Source organism: Geotrypetes seraphini, chromosome 6 (genome assembly GCF_902459505.1).
Source record: "Geotrypetes seraphini chromosome 6, aGeoSer1.1, whole genome shotgun sequence".
Lineage (NCBI taxonomy): Eukaryota > Metazoa > Chordata > Amphibia > Gymnophiona > Dermophiidae > Geotrypetes > Geotrypetes seraphini.
The window spans coordinates 240659321-240684191 of record NC_047089.1 but is presented as its reverse complement, the minus strand read 5'-3'; the positions used below and the strand labels follow the sequence as shown (position 1 = coordinate 240684191).

General features: G+C 44.8%; 1 protein-coding gene across 2 annotated transcripts in view; it reads right to left on the bottom strand.

The window, feature by feature from the left end:
• Window positions 1-24871, bottom strand: part of MAP7D2 (MAP7 domain containing 2) — a 148668-nt gene that overhangs the window by 83026 nt on the left and 40771 nt on the right. For both annotated transcript variants that reach the window (XM_033950470.1, XM_033950471.1), the window contains exons 2-3: window positions 1836-1913; window positions 369-532 (exon numbers count right to left, since the gene is read on the bottom strand). In XM_033950470.1, the coding sequence (XP_033806361.1) occupies window positions 369-532; window positions 1836-1913 (242 nt within the window). The remainder of the gene's footprint in view (window positions 1-368; window positions 533-1835; window positions 1914-24871) is intronic.

Genomic DNA, 24871 nt, shown 5'->3' with positions numbered 1-24871 from the left:
TCTGTACCACTCAGATTGGTATTGTATGTTTGCAGTATTTTTAGGGATGTAAAGTGACAGGAAGTAGGGGTGGTGGATAATAGCTGAACAAAACAAGAGAAACGCCGCCATGTAGTGCTTGTAGCATGCACTTCTCAACTGTTTAGTTAACTATTTAGCTCTTCAAGAAAGAGAGTATATAAATAAAAGTGACTGGGACGTGTGTGGGTGTGTTGGGGGGAGAGTTAACCAAACCAAACCAAACCAAAAAACTGTGTTTAATTTGTGCTGCCCAAAGAATAAACAGAACCAGGAAAAACAAACCCAAAACCCTACAGCAAAGAGTTTGTGTAGGGAAGCATGCCTTGCCAGTCACAGAGCGTTCTCACCTCCTCCTCTCGGATCTTCTGTTTTCTCTTCTCTTCCACTGCAGCTCTCTTCTGCTCCTCCCGCTGCTTCTGCTCTTCCAGTTTTTTGAAACGCTCTTCCACTTGCCTCTCATACTGCAATTTTGCCCGTCTCTCTCGCTCCAGGATCTGCTGCTCTCTGGCAGCTGATGAAAGAAATTTTAAAAAAAACAAAACAGAGGAGGATCATTAAACTTCAATGTTTTTGTAAGCTTTCTTTCTGCATTATCATAATAGCTCTTTACAAAAAAAAAAAAATAATAATAATAATATAAAGAAACTTTGGTGGTCATGAAAGTTTGAGCTCTGGAAAGTTTATGTTTTGCATAATGGGACATTTAATAGATTTTCAGCACCACAGCCTGGACAGCTCCCATGAAAACACTATAGGCAAATTTAAAGCCCACATTTAAATGAAAAGCTCATTTCAAAGTCTTGAAGCTCTCTTAAACTCCCAATGACATGCTACATTTAGCCATCAGTTTTCTTAACCACCCTTCCTTACTCCATTTCTTCCACAGTGGCTTACTCATATAACAGATGATTTCATGAAACAGCATATGTTACTCTGCGCCAACTTTGGGTCTAATGATAATCAGACAAAGTTGCACAAGCAAATAACAGAATAAGGTCATATATAAGCACATCACTTATTTGCAAAATAGTGTGTGGAGGGGGGGGGGGATTTCAGAAGTTTTAAGGTGCAGGGAGCTGCTTTGCCTCTGATGTCATGACAACGGGTAGGCTGTTCAGCACACTGTGTGGACGCCTCCCACCGCCAAGAGCAGAGAGCTACTATTGGGAGAAAAAGCGAGAAAGAGAAAAAGAGAGAGAAAGAAAGAAAAAAGAAAGAAAGAGAAAAAGAGAGAAAGAAAGAAAGAAAGAGAAAAAGAGAGAAAGAGAAAGAAAGAAAGAAAGAAAGACAAAAAGAGATAGAAAGAAAGACAAAAAGAGAGAGAAAGAAAAAGAAAAAGAGAGAAAGAGAAAGTGAAAAAGAAAGAGAAAAAGAGTGAGAAAAAAGAAAGAAAGAGAGAAAGAAAGAAAGAGAAAGAGATAATTTTCAGTGGCTCAGTTTTAGTAAAACTCTGAAGATATCTGGGTAGTTTATCTGAATATCTATAAGGGATAACCACCCCACTAAATATTGCTCTCAGAATATGCAAAACTATCATCTCTCTCTGTCATTTGGAAAAGGGTGCACTGCTCGAGCTGCTCACTTGCCAGTGATAAGTTTTACAATAAAAATTCAGCATAGAGACTCCAAGATGTTTTTTTTCTTTTTCTTTTTTTGGAGGAGGGAGGGACTTGATATAATAATGGTATGAAATGAATTCAACCCTACCCTTCACAGTGTTCCAAGTTTAAATATTAGAGAAGTCCTTTTGACTTTCATCTTTGTTAACCCTCTCCCTGTCTTCCCACCCCCCTAAATTCCCTTGTATGACTTACCAAGAAATTTTTCTCTTTCTTCCCTTCTTTCCTTTGCTAATCTTTGTCTTTCATTGGTTTTGAAGAGTCCATCCATCACTAAAACAGAGAATGTGAGAATATGTCAATAAGACAATCTCTGTGCAAGACCTTAGAACCAAGTACATATTGTAACCCTGTATTCTGATATAGAGCCCTTGAGGGACTCACTATATGGCTCTCTATTCACAGTCCCTGAGATGCTTCTTTACAGGTGACCTCAAATTCGCCTCTACTCCCTGTGAACTCTGGGCTGCTCACAGTGTTGGGACCAAGGTAGGATTTGAATACACCCCTCCCTTAGGAAGGGCCTTAAAAAACCTGGACCAATCAGGGCCTCAGGCCCCTCCCTGGATGCACCGGGAAGGAGCCTAAGGCTCTGATTGGCACAGACATCTAATGCCCCTCTATTGGGCATCCGGGCCAATCAGAGCCTTAGGCCCCTTCGAGGGGAGGGGCCTGAAGCACTGATTGGTCTAAGTTGTTTAAGGCCTTTCCTATGGGAGGGGCCTTAGACAACCTAGGCCAATCAGAGCCTCAGGCCCCTCTCTGGTGCATCCCAGGATACACCGGGGAGGGGAAGGCCCATTTTGAAGAGGTGAGTCAGCTAATTCAAGGTAGTCAGCCAACTAATTCAAAGTAAGGGAGAGAGGGGTTGGAGGCGGGGGAGGGGAGCGTTTGTGGTGGGAGAGAGTGGGCATCTCTACCACTGCTGGGTGGGGGGTTTGGTTGGCTTTCTCCGACCCTACCATTCCAGGATTTTAAACAGTGCTGTCACTGTACCGGCACCCCTGGACCAGTCGCTGATTTTTATCTCCAAAAGCCGATGCCACTCTTAGAAAATGGCTCGGCAATTGTTAAGAATCCGTCGGAGTGCTCATTTCAATGCTGAAGAGCCTTTTTGCAAGTCAGTGTCGGAAACTGCTAGAAACCTCGCTAAAGACAGAGATAAGCCGTTTTGATAATCCGCCACTCAAATGCATACAGGCTAAACAGTCGGAATACGGCTTTGCGATGGTGTTAAAGTTTTGAGAATCTAGGCCTCTATTCTCAGTTCACCACACCTGGGAACATTCATAAATATGTTTATTTTACTTTTAAACCTTTGTGTGGAGGCTTCACACCCAACCCTCGCCTACGCTGTCACACCTTCACTTCCTCTTAATGGTCATACGTGCTTATGCCAGGATCTCTCAAATTTCATCACCATCCCTCGAGGTTGGTGGACATGTTGACTGAGGAGAATTTTCAGAGCAATACACTGGCTACCAATCCAAGAAAGAATACTATTTAAATTCTACTGCATGTTATTTAAAACTCTAAACGGAGACGGCCCATCCTACCTGAACAACCGCCTCATCCAAGCATCCTCAACCAGACATAGAAAAATGCACTCCCCTTTCACACCCCACCCCTCGATCAAAGAAGTGAAAAGGACAAAATTACACGATGGCCTCCTAGCCACTCAAGCCGCAAAACTAGATAACCAGATCTCCAACCTTCTGATTACCACCTCAAACTATAAGATATTCAGGAAAGAAATAAAAACTACACTCTTCAAGAAATTCCTGAAACAGCCCTAACGTCACTTACTCCGCCACTCCCCCCCTCCCTCCTCCCGACACACTGAAACTACCTGACCTTCTGTATACTACCTGAGAAATGACAAATGATCTTCCTTTGTTACCCTCCGTTCATAAATATCTACCTACTCTACACCACTTTTTACCACTTGACAAAGGACTGCTTACAACTCTAGAAATTACATTACATTACATTACTGACTTCTATTCCGCCCGTACCTTGCAGTTCTGGGCGGATTACAAAAGAGACATCTGGACATTTCCAGGAGAATTACAAGAAGATTGGTGAATTACAGTTGAGGGAAGAAATGACAAATGATCTACTCTTCACAATTCTAGAAATGACAATTGTTCTTCCATTGTAAACCCCAGTAATAAATCTTTTGTAATCCGCCTTGAACCGCAAGGTAATGGCGGAATAGAAATCTCTAATGTAATGTAATGTAATTATTGTAATGGATTGGGGATACAAATATGTTTTATTAAATTTCTACAGATTGCACAGAACTCGGTTGCTAGTGGGATTGAATAGGTATATCATATTATTCCTATCTCATGCAGAATATATGATACAAGATTATAATGATGCCGTTTAAGGTTATAAACAAACAATTTTAGCCTGTAAATTACGACTGTTATTCATTTACCGCACCTTACCCGCCTGCTACGCTCTCCAACAGCAACACTGCTGGATGCACCGGCTTATAGGCTAACCCAAAAAAACTCTGGTGTAACGATGTTCCTGAAATGGACTTTATTGAAAGCTTCAAAAGTCAACGTAAACAAACCACACGAAAGTAAAACAATACACATAAAAACCTTAAGGACCTAGGTCCGCTGAAAGCGTGGGACCCAACACGGTCCGTGTTTCGACAAAATAGTCTTCTTCAGGGGTCCCTTATAGTACATACGTGGGAAAACTAATCAGTCCGAAAGAATAATTGCATAGAGATTCGCAGTGAACGCGCTGCCAAAGCCAAAAGCCTTTAGGCTAATCCATCATGAAGAATTTAAGGCTTCAAAATTTTATGCAACATGCCCAATATATTGGATCACAATACCTCTAAAGGTTCACGCATTGTCACCCTCCTTTACAAAAGCGCCACTAGCGTTTTCAGCGCCAGCCGCGGCGGTAACAGCTCTGATGCTCACAGGAATTTCTAGGTGCTTCGGCCCGCACTAAAAACACTAGCGCGGATTTGTAAAGGAGGGGGTGCGTGTGACACGAAAGAGCTTGCAATTGTTTTGAAAATTCTCCTCCCCTTTTACAAAAGCATAGCGTGGTTTTTAGCGCCAGCCAGGGCAGTAACAGCGCCGACGCTCAAAGAATTCCTATGAACATCCGAGCTGAGGCCACCACTGCTGGCGCTAAAAAACACGTTATGCTTTTGTAAAAAAAAAAAAAAAAAAAGGGGGGGAGGGGTCTGTTATTTCAACAAGCTTATGGACTGAACTGAATATGGACAGCATATGGAAGAGTTAATATTGGACAGGTTAGGTCAAAATGCATTGTAAGCTCTTCTGAGCAGGGACTGTGTATAAATGTCAAAATGTACAGCGCTACGAACGCCTTTCAGCGCTATATAAGTGATAAGTAGTAGCAGTGGAGTTGTGTTATACTGAAATGTGTATGCTTGTGGAATATAAATTGTCAATAAATAAATACCCCCCCTTTTTTTTTTTTTTTACAAAAGCGTAGTGTGATGTTTAGCGTCGGCTGCAGCGGTAACAGCTCTTACCTATGAGCATCGGAGCTGTTGCTGCAGTGTCTGATGCTAAAAACTGTGAAACTCTTTTGTAAAAAGGAGGTGGGGGGGGGTTAAATTCCATTAAACCACCCCTCTTTCTGTGAAGAAATATTTTCTGCCATTACTTCTAAAAATATTCCTTCACACGTTCCATTGCTTTATATTGCTTTCTAGACGGTTGTATCTGCCACCAGAGTGTGGCGCAGTGGTTAAAGCTACAGCCTCCGCACCCTGAGGTTCTGGGTTCAAACTCACGCTGCTCTTTGTGACCCTGGGCAAGTCGCTTAATCCCCCCATTGCTCCAGGTACATTAGATAGATTGTGAGCCCACCAGGACAGACAGGGAAAAATGCTTGAGGACCTGAATAAATTCATATAAACAATTCTGAGCTCCCCTGGGAGAACAGTATAGAAAATTGAATAAATAAATAGTGTGAAGAGTTTCAGCCTCTCATAACCAGAGCTGGTATTGTGACATCATAATGCCTCATTCCACCAATAAGAGCCAGCCTCATCAGTGATGTCACAATGGCTTGATTGCCCTAGACTTGGCTCACTTTTGCTACATTTTGAGCAGTGGTTAAAGCTACAGCCTCCGCACCCTGAGGTTCTGGGTTCAAACCCACACTGCTCTTTGTGACCCTGGGCAAGTCACTTAATCCCCCCATTGCCCCAGGTACATTAGATAGATTGTGAGCCCACCAGGACAGACAGGGAAAAATGCTTGAGGACCTGAATAAATTCATATAAACCATTCTGAGCTCCCCTGGGAGAACGGTATAGAAAATTGAATAAATAAATAAATAAATTCCTAGAGATCAACAGTGAGTTATCATTCCCTTTGGATATACAGTGATACCTTGGAATCCGAACTTAATCCATTCCAGAACCCCGTTCGAGTTCCAAAGCATTCAGGTTCCAAGCCAATTTTTCCCATTGAAAATAATAGAAACTGGATGAATCCGTTCCTGGGTCCCACAAACTCAAATTTTAACAGGAAATACACTGGATTTTAAGGTAAAATATTAACAAATATTCCAAATCAGAGTTCAGATTCTGGGGCACAAACACACACATACAATGCGCAGGGCGTTCGGATTCCAAGTCAAAATTTACGACAAAAAAAGTTCGGATTCCAAGTCGTTCGGATTCCGAGGTACCACTGTATTTTGCACTGCTTACCACAAACTTCTTTTGACATATTGTTAGCATGAGTGCAGGGGACAGCCGGTTAAGAGTCCCACATAAGCTTCTAAAATTTAACCAGTTAAAATTAAAAAAAAAAAAAACCCATCCAAAATAACCCAAAACAACCCTCAGTGTTCACTTCATCTTTGGAAGACATCATGAAGCAAAAGGAATATATAAGACTCTGCCAGCTTTGTTTTTTGCAGTAGTTTGTATCTGTTGCACTTCTGTAAACGTGAGGACAAGACTAGAGCCACCTCAGCCCACATTCCGTGGCCAGGCAACACCAGTTCTCCAAGGCCCTTTACAGAAAACACGGTCAACTCCCGTCATACACTCCCATAGTGTCCTCATTTTCTGCCCAACTAAAAACATTAGTGCTGACTGATGTCACAATCTGACCCTCGGTATCTGACATAAGAACATATAAGAGCGGTTAATGTAGCTGGTTTTTAAAAAGGTTTGGACAAGTTCCTGGAGGAAAAGTCTATAAACTTCTGTCGAGACAGACATTGCAGAAGCCACTGCTTGCCCTGGATCACTGGCATGGAATGATGCTACTATCTGGGTTTTTGCCAGGTACTTGTGACTTGGATCGGCCTCCGTGAACATGAGATACTGGGCTAGACGGACCATTGGTCTGACCCAGTAAGGCTATTCTTATGTGAGCTAAATATAGGACAGTCAAGTCATTGTGACATCACTGATGAGTTTGGCTCTTACGCATTGGTGGAATGAGACATTATAATATCACAATCTCAGCTCTGGAATGCTGCTACTATTTGGGGTTTTGCCAGGTACTTGTGACTTGGATTGGCCTCTGTGATGACGGGATTCTGGGCTAGATGACCCATTGGTCTGGTCCAGTATGGCTATTCTTATGTTCTTATAAGTTGCCATACTGGGCCAGACCTTTTTCCTGTTTTCAACAGTGGCTAATCCAGGTCACAAGCATCTGGAAAGATCGCAAACGCCGAAACAAATTTCCAAAACTAAACAATGATGACAAGTCTCCCCATGCTTGGAAGAATATGACTCCGGTTTCCCCGATGACTGGTGGTTGACTGCATATCACCCTCTCCCTATATATCAAACCAGTCGGTGTCTATTTGTCAGTTTCTCTTGTTTAAAAGCCAAAAAAGGAGAACAAAAGTCCTCCTGAGATAGACGGGGTGACAAAGCAGTGAGGATAACCAGAAGGGAAGGAGACAAGGGAAACAATAGACTAAAATAAATCCCTTTCATTGGAAAAAAATCTGTTGTAATTATCCAACTCAAAAATATAGTACAGTATCTACATGATGGAAAAAGACCATTGGACTGCAAATACTCGACACAGCCGTATTTTGGCAAAGATGCTTATGATCAGTCACTCAAACCCTAATTTTTGAATCATACATTTCAATGAAAAGCAAAAGAGGGCATTCCCACTCTGGAGACCGTGTCCCATTGGTTGGCGGCAGAGCTCTTCAACTGCCTTTTTCCTTCCTGCAGAATAAATCACAACAATGTGTGGTGGCGGCCAAAAAGGCAAACAAGATGCTAGGAATTATTAGAAAAGGGATGGTTACCAAGACTAAGAATGGTATAATGCCTCTGTATCGCTCCATGGTGTGACCTCACCTGGAGTACTGCGTTCAATTCTGGTCTCGTTATCTCAAGAAAGATATAACGGCGCTAGAAAAGGTTCAAAGAAGAGCGACCGAGAAGGCAAAGGGGATGGAACTCCTCTCGTATGAGGAAAGACTAAAAAGGTTAGAGCTTCTTAGCTTGGAATAGAGATGGCTGAGGGGAGATAGGATTGAAGTCTACAAAATCCTGAGCGGAGTACAACGGGTACAAGTGGATCGATTTTTCACACTGTCACAAATGACAAAGACTAGGGGACACTCGATGAAGTTACAGGGAAATACTTTTAAAACCAATAGGAGGAAATATTTTTTCACTCAGAGTATAGTTAAGCTCTGGAACGCATTGCCAGAGGTTGTGGTAAGAGCGGATAGAGTAGCTGGTTTAAGAAAGGTTTGGACAAGTTCCTGGAGGAAAAGTCCATAGTCCGTTATTGACAAAGACATGGGGGGGAGCCACTGCTTGCCCTGGATGGGTGACAAGAACTGCTGCTACTAGTTTGGCTTTTGCCAGGCACTTGTGACTTGGTCGCTTTCCCTGGCACCTTTCCTCACTGCTTTGTCACCTGGTTTCTCTTGTTTGCACAGTCACTGGAGAGATCGTTCTATGTTTCTGTTTATTTAGTTTTAAAGTACAAGAACACATTCTTTGTCACGTTCTCTCCTCTGCCAGTAACCTCTCTCTCTACCAGCTGTCGTACAGCACTAATTATTTATTTATTTGGATTGATTAACTACTTTTGGTCCCCTTTTATTGCAGACCGCTGCGATAAAAGCTCCGACGCTCAAAGGAATTCTTGATAAAAAGGCTCCTTTAAGAAGAGATTAACTCAAGGCAGTTGCACACCAAGTACAATTCAACATAAAACTGACAATTTTGTTAACAGCATAAGAAGAGTAAAAAGTATTTATTCGTTCATTCATTTTCTATCCCATTTTCCTCAAAGAGCTCAGAATGGGTTACAGGTTAAACATACATAATACAGTCAAACCTTGGTTTGCGAGCATAATTCGTTCCAGAAGCATGCTTGTAATCCAAAAATTTCCCCACAGGAAATAACGGAAACTCAAATGATTCGTTTCACAACCCAAAACCTTTAATACAAAATACTATACGTACTCGTATTGCAAGACCTCGCTCGTTTAGAACAGTCACTACACTCCCGCAGCGTCAGAGAGAGAAGAGCCATCGGCTCAGTTGTGATGATGCGACGCGTGTATACCGTATGTACTCGTATTGCAAGACCTCGCTCGTTTAGAACAGTCACTACACTCCCGCAGCGTCAGAGAGAGAAGAACCATCGGCTCAGCTGTGATGATGGGACGCGTGTATACTGTACGTTACTTGTATTGCAAGACCTTGCTTGTAGATCAAGTTAAAATTTAATCAAATGTTTTGCTTATCTTGAATGTTTTGATCTTCTGTCTTCTGGGGTCTGTGACAGTTGTCACATATTTTAAAGAACAAGGAAGGCAACCAAGTCACATCAAGGTCTGTGAGGGGGAAGCTCAAAGTGCCTAACTTGGCTCACAACTTGCAAACCAAATATAGTGTAATATGTCAAAGAACATGTCACATTATATGATGTTATAGGGCGCTCTCAGTGTGAACCCTCAGTGATAGGAGCACAGCTCCGACACTTCACTTCTGGGCCAAGGCCATAAGCCTCCACCCGCACACCATCATCGAGCGCCCTGGGCGCACAGGGCGCTCGATGATGGTGTGCGGGTGGAGGCTTATGGCCTTGGCCCAGAAGTGAAGTGTCGGAGCTGTGCTCCTATCACTGAGGGTTCACACTGAGAGCGCCCTATAACATCATATAATGTGACATGTTCTTTGACATATTACACTATATTTGGTTTGCAAGTTGTGAGCCAAGTTAGGCACTTTGAGCTTCCCCCTCACAGACCTTGATGTGACTTGGTTGCCTTCCTTGTTTTTTCTAGTTTAGGATTTGTTTGGCAAATTAGGAGTGTGTTGTTGTTGACATATTTTAAAGAAACAGAAATCACTCTTCATTCACTCTTTTGGAAGCTTAGCCCTCTTTTGGTCAAAATTTGCACTAGAGTAGACACGCTGGACGATGTGAATAACATGAAGAAAGGCCTGGCGAAGCTTGAAGAACGGTCTGAAATTTGGCAGCTAACATTTAATGCTAAGAAATGCAAGGTCTTGCATTAGGGCTGCAAAAACAGTTTAGGGGATGAAGAACTTATGTGCACGACAGAAGAGCGGGACTTGGGTGTGATTGTATGTGATGATCTTAAGGTGGCCAAAAAGGTTGAAAAGGAGACAGCGAAAGCTAGATGGATGCTAGGTTGCATAGGGAGAGGTGTGGCCGGTAGGAAAAAGGAGGTATTGATGCCTCTATATAAGACTTTGGTGAGACCTCACTTAGAATATTGTGTACAATTCTAGAGGCCGCACCTTCAAAAGGCTGGAGTCAGTCCAGAAGAAGGCTACTAAAATGGTGTGTGGTCTTCGTGATACGGCGTATGGGAACAGACTTAAAGATCTCAATCTGTATACTTTAGAGGAAAGGCGGGAGTGGGGAGATAATAATAATAACTTTATTTTTGTATACCGCAGTACCAGAATAGTTCAAAGCGGTTTACATGGCAAGAGACTGTACATCGACAGCGAAGTTACAAATAAGTCAATCAATATAGCTTAGCAAGTCAGGAGCAGGCAAGAAGGAGATAGCGAAGTTACAAACAAGTCAATCAGCGTAGCTTAGGAAGTCGGGTGCAGGTAGGTAGGAGGTGCAGGTAGGTAGGATATGATAGAGACGTTTAAATACCTACATAATATAAATGTGCATGAGTCGAGTCTCTTTCATTTGAAAGGAAACTCTGCAATGAGAGGGCATAGGATGAAGTTAAGAGGCTCAGGTGCAATCTATGGAAATACTTTTTTTACAGAAAGGGTGGTACAGGAATGGAACAGTCTCCCGGAAGAGGTGGTGGAGACAGAGACATTGTCTGAATTCAAGAAAGCATGGGATAGGCACATGGGATCTCTTAGAGCAGGGGTGTCCAACCTTTTGACTTCCCTGGGCCGCATTGGCAGAACAAAATGTTTCTGGGGCCGCACAAACACGCAAACGCTGCAGTAAGACAGAGAAGGGAGCTGGCAAGACGGTAAACACCTGGGGGCAGCAGAGGAAAACACTGCATCACCCTCGACCGGGGCCGCACAAAATACTTCATGGGGGCCGCAGGTTGGACACCTCTGTCTTAGAGAGAGGAAGAGATAATGGTTATTGCGGATGGGCAGACTGGATGGGCCATTTGGCCTTTATCTGCTATCATGTTTCTATGTGTTAAGGGTGTGGAATGGCCTCCCAGCAGAGGACTGTTTCTAAATTATTGAAAGCGTCAGAAAAGATCAAAGGGTTTTTAAAGAGAACAAATTTTAAAAGCTTCGTACTGTGGTTGGTATGGATGGGTCATAGATCTCTATCTGTCCTAAATTTTCCGTTTCTGTATAAGCAGGATTCCTTGTTAAAATAGTCTGTTCTCAGTGTTAAGAATTATTCTTGCAGTTCTGCTCAAATTCTTATGCACTTATTATTGGGTGTGTATTTTGTATTTTATTTATATTTTTTTTATCTTATGTATATTACATTACATTAGTGATTTTTATTCCGCCATTACCTGTATATATGCTATATTTTATATTTATTGTTAGATTTTAGTTTGGTTTTCGAGGGTCATTTCATAAATAATGCACAGATTGGCAACATTGGAGAGTGGATGATGCGATTGCAGTAAACCTAGTTTCACTTTCACTTCAGTGCTTGAAGCAGCAGGACGTGTGCTTAGGAGCTCTGTAGTGCACATAGAATAAATGGGACGCCCTAGTGGGATCCTTACGAGGGTCGAGTTTAGGAAATAGGTCATTAGTACTCAGACTTAATGGGGTGGGTCAGTAGAGTGGGCAGACTTGATGGGCTATAGCCCTTTTCTGCCGTCATCTTTCTATGTTTCTATAGTGTGGCTGTGACAAGTGTGGGAAATGGAGGCTGCAGGTGTCTCGGTATTGTGTCTGTTGACGATCAGAGGTCGTATATTAAGATTGAAACTCTACACGGCAAAAACCCAATAGAAATCCACAGTGCGTTACGTGAAGTTTGTGGTGAATTAACAGTGGACCGTTGTACAGTTTCTCGGTGGGCAACCCGTTTCCGGAGTGGTCGTGTGACCATAGATGATGACGCAAGACCAGGAAGGCCGAAATCAACAATCGATGAACGATGTGTGAAACTCGTGGCTGATGCTCTTGGACAAGATCGTCGTGCGACATGCGGGGAACTTTCTGAAACCACATGGATTCCGCCGACATCAGTATACTGAATTCTGACAAATGATTTAAAAAAGAGAAACATTTCTGCGTGATGGGTCCCCCCACTTCTTGACTGCTGAACAGCATCAAAGACGCCTGGACAATGCAATCGTGCTGAAACAAAGATTAGACGATGAAGGTCAGGCATTCTTGAATCGAATTGTTGCTATTGATGAAACGTGGGCTAGAGACTTTGAGCCAGAGCTGAAATCGCAGTCCAACGAGTGGAGAGCTCGATCTTCCCCACAACCAAAAATATTTCGATGAGCTCAATCAAAAGTCAAACAAATGATGATTTTTGCTTATGATCATGAAGGCATCATCATCACAAAGTTCCATGTGGAAGAAGCGTCACAGCAGTGTATTATTGTGATTTTTTGCAAAAAATGCACAGAAAAATGCACAAAACCCGACCTCAGTTGCTCTTGGCTGGGCCACTCATTCTTCACGACAACGCTCACCCGCACATAGGGAATGTCATTGAAAAACTACAGGAATACGGGAGGTATTACCTCATGCTCCTTACAGTCCAGACACGAGACCACCAGACTTTGACCGTTTTCCAAAGTTGAAAAAAACCTTTGCATGGACATCGTTTTGCATCTCTGGAAGAGCTTTCTTCCACCGGTACCCGAGCCATTCGGCAACTGAACTAAAACAGTGTCTTGGATGGAATAATGAAGCTTCCTGGATGTTGGGACTCGGTCATTGCAAAGCAGGGAGACTATATTGTGACATATTTGAACGTCTCATTCATGTCTCCCCTCTCTCTGCGTTACTCGAGTGAGTACAGCTGCAACTTACCCAGTCGTTCTTCATACGGGAGATCCTTGAGACCTGAGACCATCCTGGAGAGTTGAGTCGGTTCAGCGAATGGCCACCAGGATGGTCTCAGGTCTCAAGGATCTCCCGTATGAGGAACGACTGGGTAAGTTGCAGCTATACTCACTCGAGGAACGCAGAGAGAGGGGAGACATGATCGAGACGTTCAAATATGTCACAGGCCGAATCGAGGTGGAAGAGGTTCTCTTTTTCCTTAAAGGACCCACGGCAACAAGAGGGCATCCGTTGAAAATCAGGGGTGGGAAATTTCATGGCGACACCAGAAAATATTTCTTCACCGAAAGGGTGGTTGACCGCTGGAATAATCTTCCACAACAGGTAATCGAGGCCAGCAGCGTACCAGATTTTAAGACAAGATGGGATTGGCATGTGGGATCTCTTCATGGAGGTAGTTAGGGGGTGGGCCATTAGTGTGGGCAGACTAGATGGGCCGTGGCCCTTTTCTGCCGTCATGTTCTATGTTCTAAAGAAATACTTGAAAAAAAAACCCAAAAACATGTAAAAAAAAAAAAAAAAAAGTATGCATTATTTATGACATGACCCTTGTATATATGGTTTTGGAGGGGTTATATGGGTGAATGTAATATGTGATTGGTTCAGGAGGATGCACTGTAACACCACGTCAACAACCCACGTAATTCGCTCTGTATTCGCCAGGGTACGCCTGGCTGAGCCTCCGCGTGTGCGGATCACCGGACTGGATGGACCCCCAGGTCTGATCCGGTGCAGGCATTTCTTATGTTCTGTTTTATTATACCACCGCAGAAGCCTATATTTTGGGATACCAGTGAAAAAACTAATGTAAACCGCGTAGATTTGACTATTCCACTCATTAGTAGTGGTATAAAGCAAACTGATGCATGGCAATTTTAAAGCATGAGCTTTGTGTTAATATTTTGTGTGTGTGTGTGGGGGGGGGGGGTTGGTTAGTTTGTGGTAGCTATTTAGTGCTACCATTATCTGTATATTGATCTTTGTAAACAAATCTGATTATTATGTGTTATTGTGATCTGTTTATACATGATCTGTTCATATTTGAAAATTCAATAAAATTATTGAACATTAAAAAAAACAAAGAAAAACATGACCTTCTGCATAGTATATAATTTGCTTCAGAAGAGGAATCTGTGTTATTCTATATACAATTTCTCCACCATAAGGTTATTGGAACGCTGCTCATGCGACTACAGAAAATGGCTCAATCTAGTCAGTCAGTTCATCGAACAACCCGCCCAGAGTGTGGTCCAGAAAGGGATGTGCTTTTCCATAGACTGCAGCAGCCTAGCGGTCTGTCGTCATCACAGCGTCAGGCAGAGAGGAATCTTGCCTGTCTAATAGATGCAGTGACTCAGCACGTTTCAGAGGCGAATATGAAGACCTAATCTGTCTAGGCAGAGGAGGAATGCTAATTAATAGGACGGTCCTTAGAGGTTTCGCAGGCAGGATTATTACAGTCCCAATCTGTATCCTTTTCCCCCCCCCCCCTCCTCGCAGCCTCACCCCATGCCTGGATATTGTGCTGGTTCGGGTTTTCAAAGAGCCGCTGTCTGCAATGCACACTGCACTTTATCTGCAGTGGCCCAGCCCTGACCATATTTTAATGCAACAACAACAACAAAAAAAATCCAGCTGAGTCACTAGCTCAGGATCCCAAAACAAGACAAATGAGAACAAAAAAAAAATCAAAATAACTTACAGTAGGTGACAGGGCTTCTCAACTTCCTTGGACTGAGGGCGATTTGATTTATAAACTATATTACACCCCCCCCCCCCCCCCCCCCCCATTACAACAAGTTTAAGAGTGATTTATAATAAATTTACTCATTAATACAATAAATAAAACCCAGCCACTATAAATTCTTATAAATAATTATGTGGTTTTTGCTGATAAACTCCTGGATTGTACATGATTTAACCAAACAAAAAAGTATATTTATATAGATTCCACACTTCACAATGTCAATTACGCCCAAAAATGTAATTCAGAAACAATTATTATTCAATTAATTCTTGCAGGAAGAATATGTCTTCTCGCTCTATTGCCCGACAGTTTTAATTATAATACCATATCAAGCATCATTCTTATTAAGGGAAAAAGGACCTCAGCCTGGTTTTCTGGTAAATACAAATCAGCCGAAACAGCTGTTCAGCTGAATGAAACCGTAACATAATCACTGATCCTCCTCCTCCTCCTCAACAATTCTAATGTGCAAATTCAGCAATCAAAACATTCATAAATAGTTACTTTAATTATATATCAAAATCTAATTTATAGGCTGATTCTGACGGGCCCGTTTCGCCCTCTCACTTCTTCAGAGAATCAGTTCAAAAATCAGGACTGGAATCTCCCAGTCCACTCATTATCATGAAGTCATAACTTCAGTTCAAAATGACACCAACTTTAAAGTCACAGTACGCACTAATCTTTCTTGACTGCAACTGCTGTGCCACAGATAATGGTGTCTCCATTATTCATGCCATTATCTTGTATTTTTTGTGGATATCTGGAAAACCAGGCCTGCCTATTGACCTCGAGGATCGGAATGGAGTTGCCCTGGTCTAGTGGGTGCCACGGAAACCTTGGCCTGCCTGTGGACCTCAAAGATTGGAATGGAGTAGGCCTGTTCTAGTGGGTACCACAGAAACCCTGGCCTGCCTGTGGACCTCGAGAATTGGAATGGAGTAGCCCTGGTCTAGTGGGTGCCACAGAATCCCTGGCCTGCCTGTGGACCTTGAGGATCGGAATGCAGTAGCCCTTGTCTAGTGGATGCCACAGAAACCCTGACCTGCCTGTGGACCTTGAGGATCAGAATGGAGTAGACCTTGTCTAGTCGGTGCCACAGAATCCCTGGCCTACCTGTGGACCTCAAGGATCGGAATGGAATAGCCCTGGTCTAGTGGCTGCCATGGAATCCCTGGCCTGCCTGTGGACCTTGAGGATCAAAATGGAGTAGCCCTGGTCTAGTGGGTACCACAGAAACCCTGACCTGCCTGTGGACCTCGAGGATCGGAATGGAGTAGCCCTGGTCTAGTGGGTGCCACGGAATCCCTGGCCTGCCTGTGGACCTTGAGGATCAGAATGGAGTAGCCCTGGTCTAGTGGGTGCCACTGAATCCCTGGCCTGCCTGTGGACCTCGAGGAACGGAATGGACTAGCCCTGGTCTAGTGGGTGCCAAGGAAACCCTGGCCTGCCTGTGAACATCGAGGATCGGAATGGAGTAGCCCTAGCCTAGTGGGTGCCACGGAATCCCTGGCCTACCTGTGGACCTCGAGGATCGGAATGGAGTAGCCCTGGCCTAGTGGGTGCCACGGAATCCCTATCCTGCCTGTGGATCTCGAGGATCGGAATGGAGTAGCCCTGGTCTAGTGGGTGCCACGGAATCCCTGGCCTGCCTGTGGACCTCGAGGATCGGAATGGAGTAGCCCTGGTCTAGTGGGTGCCACGGAATCCCTGACCTGCCTGTGGACCTCAAGGATCGGAATGGAGTAGCCCTGGTCTAGTGGGTGCCACGGAATCCCTGGCCTACGTGTGGACCTCAATGTTCAGAATGGAGTAGCCCTGGTCTAGTGGGTGCCACGGAAACCCTGGCCTGCCTGTGGACCTCGAGGATTGGCATGGAGTAGCCCTGCTCTAGTGGGTGCCAAGGAATCCCTGGCCTACCTGTAAACCTCAAGGATCGGAATGGAGTAGCCCTGGTCTAGTGGGAGCCACGGAAACCCAGGCCTGCCTGTGGACCTCGAGGATCGGAATGGAGTAGCCCTGGTCTGGTGAGTGCCAAGGAAACCCTGGCCTGCCTGTGGACCTCGAGGATAGGAATGGAGTAGCCCTGGCCTAGTGGATGCCACGGAAACCCTGGCCTGCCTGTGGACCTCGAGGATCAGAATGGAGTAGCCCTGGTCTAGTGGATGTCACAGAAACCCTGACCTGCCTGTGGACCTTGAGGATCGGAATGGAGTAGCTCTGGTCTAGTGGGTGCCACGGAATCCCTGGCATGCCTGTGGACCTCGAGGATTGGAATGGAGTAGCCCTGGTCTAGTGGGTGCCACTGTATCCCTGCCCTGCCTGTGGACCTCGAGGATCGAAATGGAGTAGACCTGGTCTAGTGGGTGCCACGGAATCCCTATCCTGCCTGTGGATCTCGAGGATCGGAATGGAGTAGCCCTGGTCTAGTGGGTGCCACGGAATCCCTGGCCTGCCTGTGGACCTTGAGGATCGGAATGGAGTAGACCTGGTCTAGTGGGTGCCACGGAATCCCTGACCTGCCTGTGGACCTCAAGGATCGGAATGGAGTAGCCCTGGTCTAGTGGGTGCCACGTAATCCCTGGCCTACGTGTGGACCTCAATGTTCAGAATGGAGTAGCCCTGGTCTAGTGGGTGCCATGGAAACCCTGGCCTGCCTGTGAACCTCGAGGATTGGCATGGAGTAGCCCTGGTCTAGTGGGTGCCAAGGAATCCCTGGCCTACCTGTAAACCTCAAGGATCGGAATGGAGTAGCCCTGGTCTAGTGGGTGCCACGGAAACCCAGGCCTGCCTGTGGACCTCGAGGATCGGAATGGAGTAGCCCTGGTCTGGTGAGTGCCAAGGAAACCCTGGCCTGCCTGTGGACCTCGAGGATAGGAATGGAGTAGCCCTGGCCTAGTGGATGCCACGGAAACCCTGGCCTGCCTGTGGACCTCGAGGATCGGAATGGAGTAGCTGTGGTCTAGTGGGTGCCACGGAATCCTTGGCATGCCTGTGGACCTCGAGGATTGGAATGGAGTAGCCCTGGTCTAGTGGGTGCCATGGAATCTCTGGCCTGCCTGTGGACCTCGAGGATCAGAATGGAGTAGCCCTGGTCTAGTGGGTGCCACGGAAACCCTGGCCTGCCTGTGGACCTCGAGGATCGGCATGAAGTAGCCCTGGTCTAGTGGGTGCCACGGAAACCCAGACCTGCCTGTGGACCTTGAGGATCGGAATGGAGTAGCCCTAGTCTAGTGGGTGCCACGGAAACCTTGGCCTGCCTGTGGACCTCGAGGATCGGAATGGAGTAGCCCTGTTCTAGTGGGTGCCAAGGAAACCCTGGCCTGCCTGTGGACCTTGAGGATCGGAATGGAGTAATCCTGGTTTAGTGGGTGCCACGGAAACCCTGGCCTGCCTGTGGACCTCGAGGATCGGAATGGAGTAGCCCTGGTTTAGTGGGTGCCTCGGAAACCCTGGCCTGCCTGTGGACCTCGAGGATCGGAATGGAGTAGCCCTGGTCTAGTGGGTGCCTCGGAAACAAGTAACAGTGGCAGCAGCAGTAGCATTAATTTGAGGGTATAAAGAGCAGACACAGGGGCAATTACCCTCCCCCCCAACACAGACCCTTCACATATTCAGTCTCCACATATACATACTGACCACCCCAATATGCAGCTGCTCTCCTCCCTCTCTCTCCAGCAGCGCAATCACTCCTATATTCCCACAGACATAACTCACCTAAATATCTCTACACATTCATCCCATCATGCACCTTTACTTATTCCTGCCATCTCCTCACTCACCCATACAGATGCTGCCAGCTCCACTTGCCTGCTTCTGATACAATCCATCTTTCTCCCCACACACATACCCTCGTAGCTGTGTGCGTACATATCCCCTAATCTGGTCAGGCTTAACCATTAGGTGATTGCCATCAGGGGAAAGGGGAGTCATTTTCCCAGGTTAAGGCCTTTTAAAAATTACCCTCGGGCAGGGGTGGGGGGAGGGAGAGAGTATGATTATTCATTTTAGTTAGCAAACTCTCAAGGGTGCTAGGAAACTAAAAGCAAATTGATTGGGGGGGAATGCAGGGCTGAAGTTTTGCCTAGTATACTTGCATCGGCTTTTGTCCTCAAATACATATAGCCACCTATATAAACAGAACGGAACCAGATTCTTTCCCCTAAAGACTCATTCAGCCCCCACTCCCTCCCTGCAAACATTCTGCTCATTCCACACAACCACTACAGGCAACTCCACATACACCACACCCTGGGTCTACAAACGTGGAACAGGGAAACGAGCCATTTTGACATGCTCTGAGCAATCACGTCACAACTAAAATCAGTCCTGTTAAAAGTACACATGCATAGGTTATATGGAAATTTATTTTGGAGGAATGATAGAAATATGTATGGAAAAATTAGAATTATGAATATAATTGTAATGAATATCTTATTGTATTATATTATTGTATATTTATTTGATTCCTTCAATAAAATGTTATAAATTAAAAGAACAGAACCAAAGTGGAATTGTTCCAATCAGAATGGTGCAAAAAAAAGTGTCTTTCAACTCATCTGATAAATCCAAATGCCTTTATTCATCCAAAGTTCCGTAAATTCATACAATGACTCAACATGTACGGTCAGGTGGCAATAGACAGATTCTGTCGTGGGCAGAGACTGAGCCAACCAGGAAGAATCTCGTGTCCTTAGAGTTAAGATGGTTTCGGGCATTGATCTTGCAAAAAAAGATATTTTTGGAGCCAGACTCCTGATGCAGGCCGGGTAGGCCGAAACATGTACATGTCGAGTCATTGAGTCATTGTATGAATTTACGGAACTTTGGATGAATGCAGGCATTTGGATTTATCAGATGAGTTGAAAGACACTTTTTTGTGCACCATTCTGATTGGAACAATTCCACTTTGGTTCTGCTCTTTTGAGTTTTGTGGTTTTGTTTCCCCCCAATCACCCTTTCTCTATACACTTTAACCTTCATGGAGTTCCTTTCTCTCTCAACTCCTGTAAACCGTGCCGAGCTCTACGATTGTGAATATGATGCGGTATATAAACCTAAGGTTTAGTTTAGTTTAGTTTATAAATTAAAAGGACACATACTGTGGAATCCTGCGCAAACTTGTCGCTGGATATAGGAAAGCAATTCTCAGTTCAGCTTTTGGTTTAGTCAGTTAGGGTTACCATATGGATCCAGAAAAAGGAGGACGGATTGAGACATCGAAAGCGATGGAAGTGAAATCTGGATGTCTGAACCCGTCTTCCTTTTTTCTGGAACCATATGGTAACCCTAGGGAGTTGCTTTACTGCCGATCGTCAGAGCTCCTTAGCAATTTACACCAAAGCAGTATTAAAAAGAAATAAGAGTGATAGAAATGGTACATCAATCTTAAAAAACAAAAAAAAAAAAAAGCACTTCCATTTAAATTTAGAGAAAAGAAAATACATTCCAGCTCCCATGCTCCTTCAGGCATCCCAGGCCCACCCACTCAGCAAATGATTGATAACATTCTAAGATCCAATTACTTATTTCGGATGTATGTCTTTACGCTGCTTTTAAACCTATGAAATGAAGCGTCTTGTCTATATATGAAGATTGTGCCAAAGAGTTGGCCAGCTATACTGCAGATAGTACGTCAAACTGTGTCTAATCTACTATTTGTTTGAATGAAAGTATCACTACGAGATTTCATTGTGTAGATTGGAACACGTAGCATCAAGACCTGTGACAAAAAAAAGGAGCATTCCTATAGATCAGGGGTAGGCAATTCCGGTCCTTGAGAGCTACTGGCAGGCCAGGTTTTCAGGATATCCACAATAAATATGCATGAGATGGATTTGCATCTCAAGGAGGCATCTCATATATATTCATTGTGGATATCCTGAAAATCTGACCTGCCTGTGGCTCTCGAGGACTGGAAAGATCAGGTTTTCAGGATATTCACAATAAATATGCATGAGATGGATTTGCATCTCAAGGAGGCATTTCATATATATTCATTGTGGATATCCTGAAAACCTGACCTGCCTGTGGCTCTCGAGGACCAGAATTGCCTACCCCTGGGCTAGACTGTGTCTTGTTAACTAGGGTCAACATTTTGAAAGTCATCCTAGATGTTATGGATAAGCAGTGTTTGTGGTGTAACAGAGGGGTTGCATGGTTAGGGTTACCAGATTTTGTCCTTAAGAAAAAAAAAAGAGTAATCCCCAGGATCCACTTCAAATGTGCGTGTCTGGCCTACAAGATCCTACATGGCATCCTTCCTGCCGTTATCCCTCTATCCTGGAACTCCCCAACCTCTACTTCCTCCAGATCCTCCCAAATTTTTAAACTATCCTTCCCTTCCATAAAAGGTATTTCCCATGTAGGCAAACTTGGGTCATCCCTCCCCTTTAGAATCACTGAGATCTGGAATAACCTCACCTCCCCTCTCCGAACCTCAAGCTCCCTCCAACTCTTCCGCAAACACCTAAAAACCTGGCTATTCTCAAAACTGTAACACTTCCCCCCTCTTAGGCCTCTCACCTTCCCCCTTTACACCTAACTCTTTAATCTCTCCACTGTAATTCCTCTCTCATCTTTCTTCCTGCAAACCGTGCCGAGCTCCGCATTCGTGGAGATGGTGCGGTATATTAAACCCAAGGTTTAGTTTAGTTTAGTTTAGTTTAGGATGCATGACCCTGCTCTGTTCTGCTCCCCCCCAACCCCAGCCCCACACAAACCCCGCATCTTTGGGGCCACGTATGGAGGGCATCTGCACAGCAATTGCAACCGCAAACAGAAAAGAAACCAACAATTGTTGAAGTTAAAATACAGACCCCATGGAACTAAAAGCACAAGGCCTTAAAAAGAAAGCGGTCCTCGTTTGTTTTTGTTTTTATAACTCCCGCAGACCTCACGGATCTTCGTTTTAACTCTGCAGAGTTCACGGAGGAGGAGGAGGTAAGATGAGGATACATGGGGTAAGCGGGATCTGTGAGGTCTGCAGGAGTTAAACAAGGATCCCTGAAGACCCCATGTCACAGCCGCTTTCTTTTTACGGTCATGTGGTAAAAACATAAGAATAGTCTTACTGAGTCAAACCAATGGTCCATCAAGCCCAGTAGCCTGTTCTCACGGTGGCCAATCCAGGTCACTAGTACCTGGCCAAAACCCAAGGAGTAGCAACATTCCATTCAGAATCCAAAGAATAGCAAGATTCCAGAATCCCAGAGAGCAACAAGATTCTAGAACTCCAAATAGTAGCAACATTCTATGCTACCGATCCAGGGCAAGCAGTGGCTTCCTGTAGAGATCTGTGGGGTCCATGGGGGCCCTTGTTTTACTGAATCCCTTTCCTTTGGGGACTGAGACGTCATTGTCTTCCTCTCAACAGCAGACTATGCAAACTGTGGGAAAGGCTGGTTCAAAGACAGACACAGAGGCCTCCTGCAAAATGAAAAATCGAATTGTCTTGCTAAGTAGGATGAGGAGGGGGAGGGGGAGGGGGAAGGGCTAAACAAAATTGCATCAGCCCTAGAAAGGAAAAGCAGGATTGGGGAGGAAGAGTTCTGCCTAGCGCCTTGAAGGCAATAACTTGGGAGCTTCACCAGAAGCAGCACACTGCTACAGTGGAAGCCAACAGAACTGGAACAGCCAGGGAGTGAGTTATAGAGTGAGCTGCATCCCTATTAGTAGTGGCAAGTGATAGATACTGTGTCATGGAAGAGGGAGACAGCAGGAGCAACCCAAGGCCACCTTTGTATACACAGGGTGCCAGACACATCACAAACTATGGGTGGGTGGGGGGGGGAAAGTCATGATAGGGAAGCATTACTTTGATTTGTTTTATTATAATGTTGGTTTTGGCTCAGAGAAACCAAAAGAGCTAAGGTGGGGAATCTGCCATGATACAGAATATATACCATATTTGTGACTGTATTTAGTTGAGAGACATGGTAGTCACCTCCGTTGAACACAGGTCATTTCCAGGACAGTCTTTGGGATGAGGAAAGAAATCTCTGCCACCCTGGCAACTCCACTCCTCACATGTTATAGAAAGGAATCGTGGCAAACCATGTGGTGAAGGAAACCTCAAGCAGTGGAAGATGATTCCCAGAGCAGGAGGGCCTTTGCCAACAGATCCGCTGTGAGCTAGAAACAGCCCTGGTTTTAAGAAAAGTTTGGACAATTTCCTGAAGGAAAAGTCCATAGTCTGTTATTGAGAAAGACACGGGGGGAAACCACTGCTTTCCCTGGATCGGTAGCATGGAATGTTGTGACTATTTGGAGTTCTAGAATCTTGTTGCTCTCTGAGATTCCGGAATCTTGCTATTCTTTGGATTCTGAATGGAATGTTGGTACTCCTTGGGTTTTGGCCAAGTACTGTATTAGGGACCTGAATTGGCCACCACGAGAACGGGCTATTGGGCTTGATGGACCATTGGTCTGACCCAGTAAGACTAAATTTATGTTCTTATGACCAAGTGAGAATGTCAACAACGTGGTTACTACAGCTGAAAAAAAATTTCTCAGCTGTATCTATCAATGGCGAGTGGAAGGACCACGCAGTGATTTAAGATACCGTTTCCATCCTCTCAAGGTATATGTCAGAAGAGGATGTTTAACTTCACCTTTGAATTCCTAGGACCACATATCTGGAACAGTCTACCTGCCTATCTGTGACAACTCCCCACACACTGCCTTTTCAGGAAAATATTAAAGACAGTTAGAGAAATGGGCAGAGAAATGGCAGAGGAAGTTTAATGTGGAAAAGTGCGAAGTAATGCATTTAGGCAGAAAGAACAAGGAACACACGTATAGAATGTCAGGTGCAACTCTGGGTAAGAGCGAACAAGAAAAGGACCTGGGTGTACTGATAGATAGGACCCTGAAAACGTCGGTACAATGTGCGGCAGCGGTAAAGAAAGCAAATAGAACGTTAGGCATGATAAAGAAAGGAATCACGAGTAGATCGGAGAAAGTTATAATGCCGCTTTATAGAGCAATGGTCAGACCACACTTGGAATACTTTGTCCAACATTGGTCTCCCAACCTCAAGAAGGATATAAAACTGCTGGAGAGGGTACAGAGATGAGCAACGAAGCTAATAAAAGGTATGGAGAACTTGGAATACGAGGAACGACTTAAGAGACTGGGATTGTTCTCCCTTGAGAAAAGGAGACTGCGAGGGGATATGATCGAGACCTTCAAAATACTGAAAGGAATCGACAAAATAGAGCAGGAAAAAAAATGATTTACAATGTCCAATGTGACACGGACAAGAGGACATGGACTGAAGCTAAGGGGGGACAAGTCCAGGACAAATATCAGGAAGTTCTGCTTCATGCAACGAGTGGTGGACACCTGGAATGCTCTCCCAGAGGAGGTTACAATGTCCAATGTGACACGGACAAGAGGACATGGACTGAAGCTAAGGGGGGACAAGTCCAGGAAGTTCTGCTTCATGCAACGAGTGGTGGACACCTGGAATGCTCTCCCAGAGGAGGTTATTGCAGAATCCACCGTTCTAGGATTTCAAAGCAAACTAGATGCACATCTCCTTACGAGAGGCATAGAGGGATATGGGTGACTAAAATTACGCCAGGTGTACACCTGGCTGGGACTCCGCGTGTGTGGATCGCCGGACTTGATGGACCGAAGGTCTGATCCGGAGATGGCGGTTCTTATGTTCTGATGAATAGCAAGATTCCGGAATCCCAGAGAGTAGCAACATTCCAGAGCTGAGATTGTGACACGGACAAGAGGACATGGACTGAAGCTAAGGGGGGACAAGTCCAGGACAAATATCAGGAAGTTCTGCTTCACGCAACGAGTGGTGGACACCTGGAATGCCCTCCCTGAGGAGGTTATTGCAGAATCCACCATTCTAGAGGGATATGGATGACTAAAATTACGCCAGGTGTACACCTGGCTGGGCCTCCGCGTGTGCGGATCGCCGGA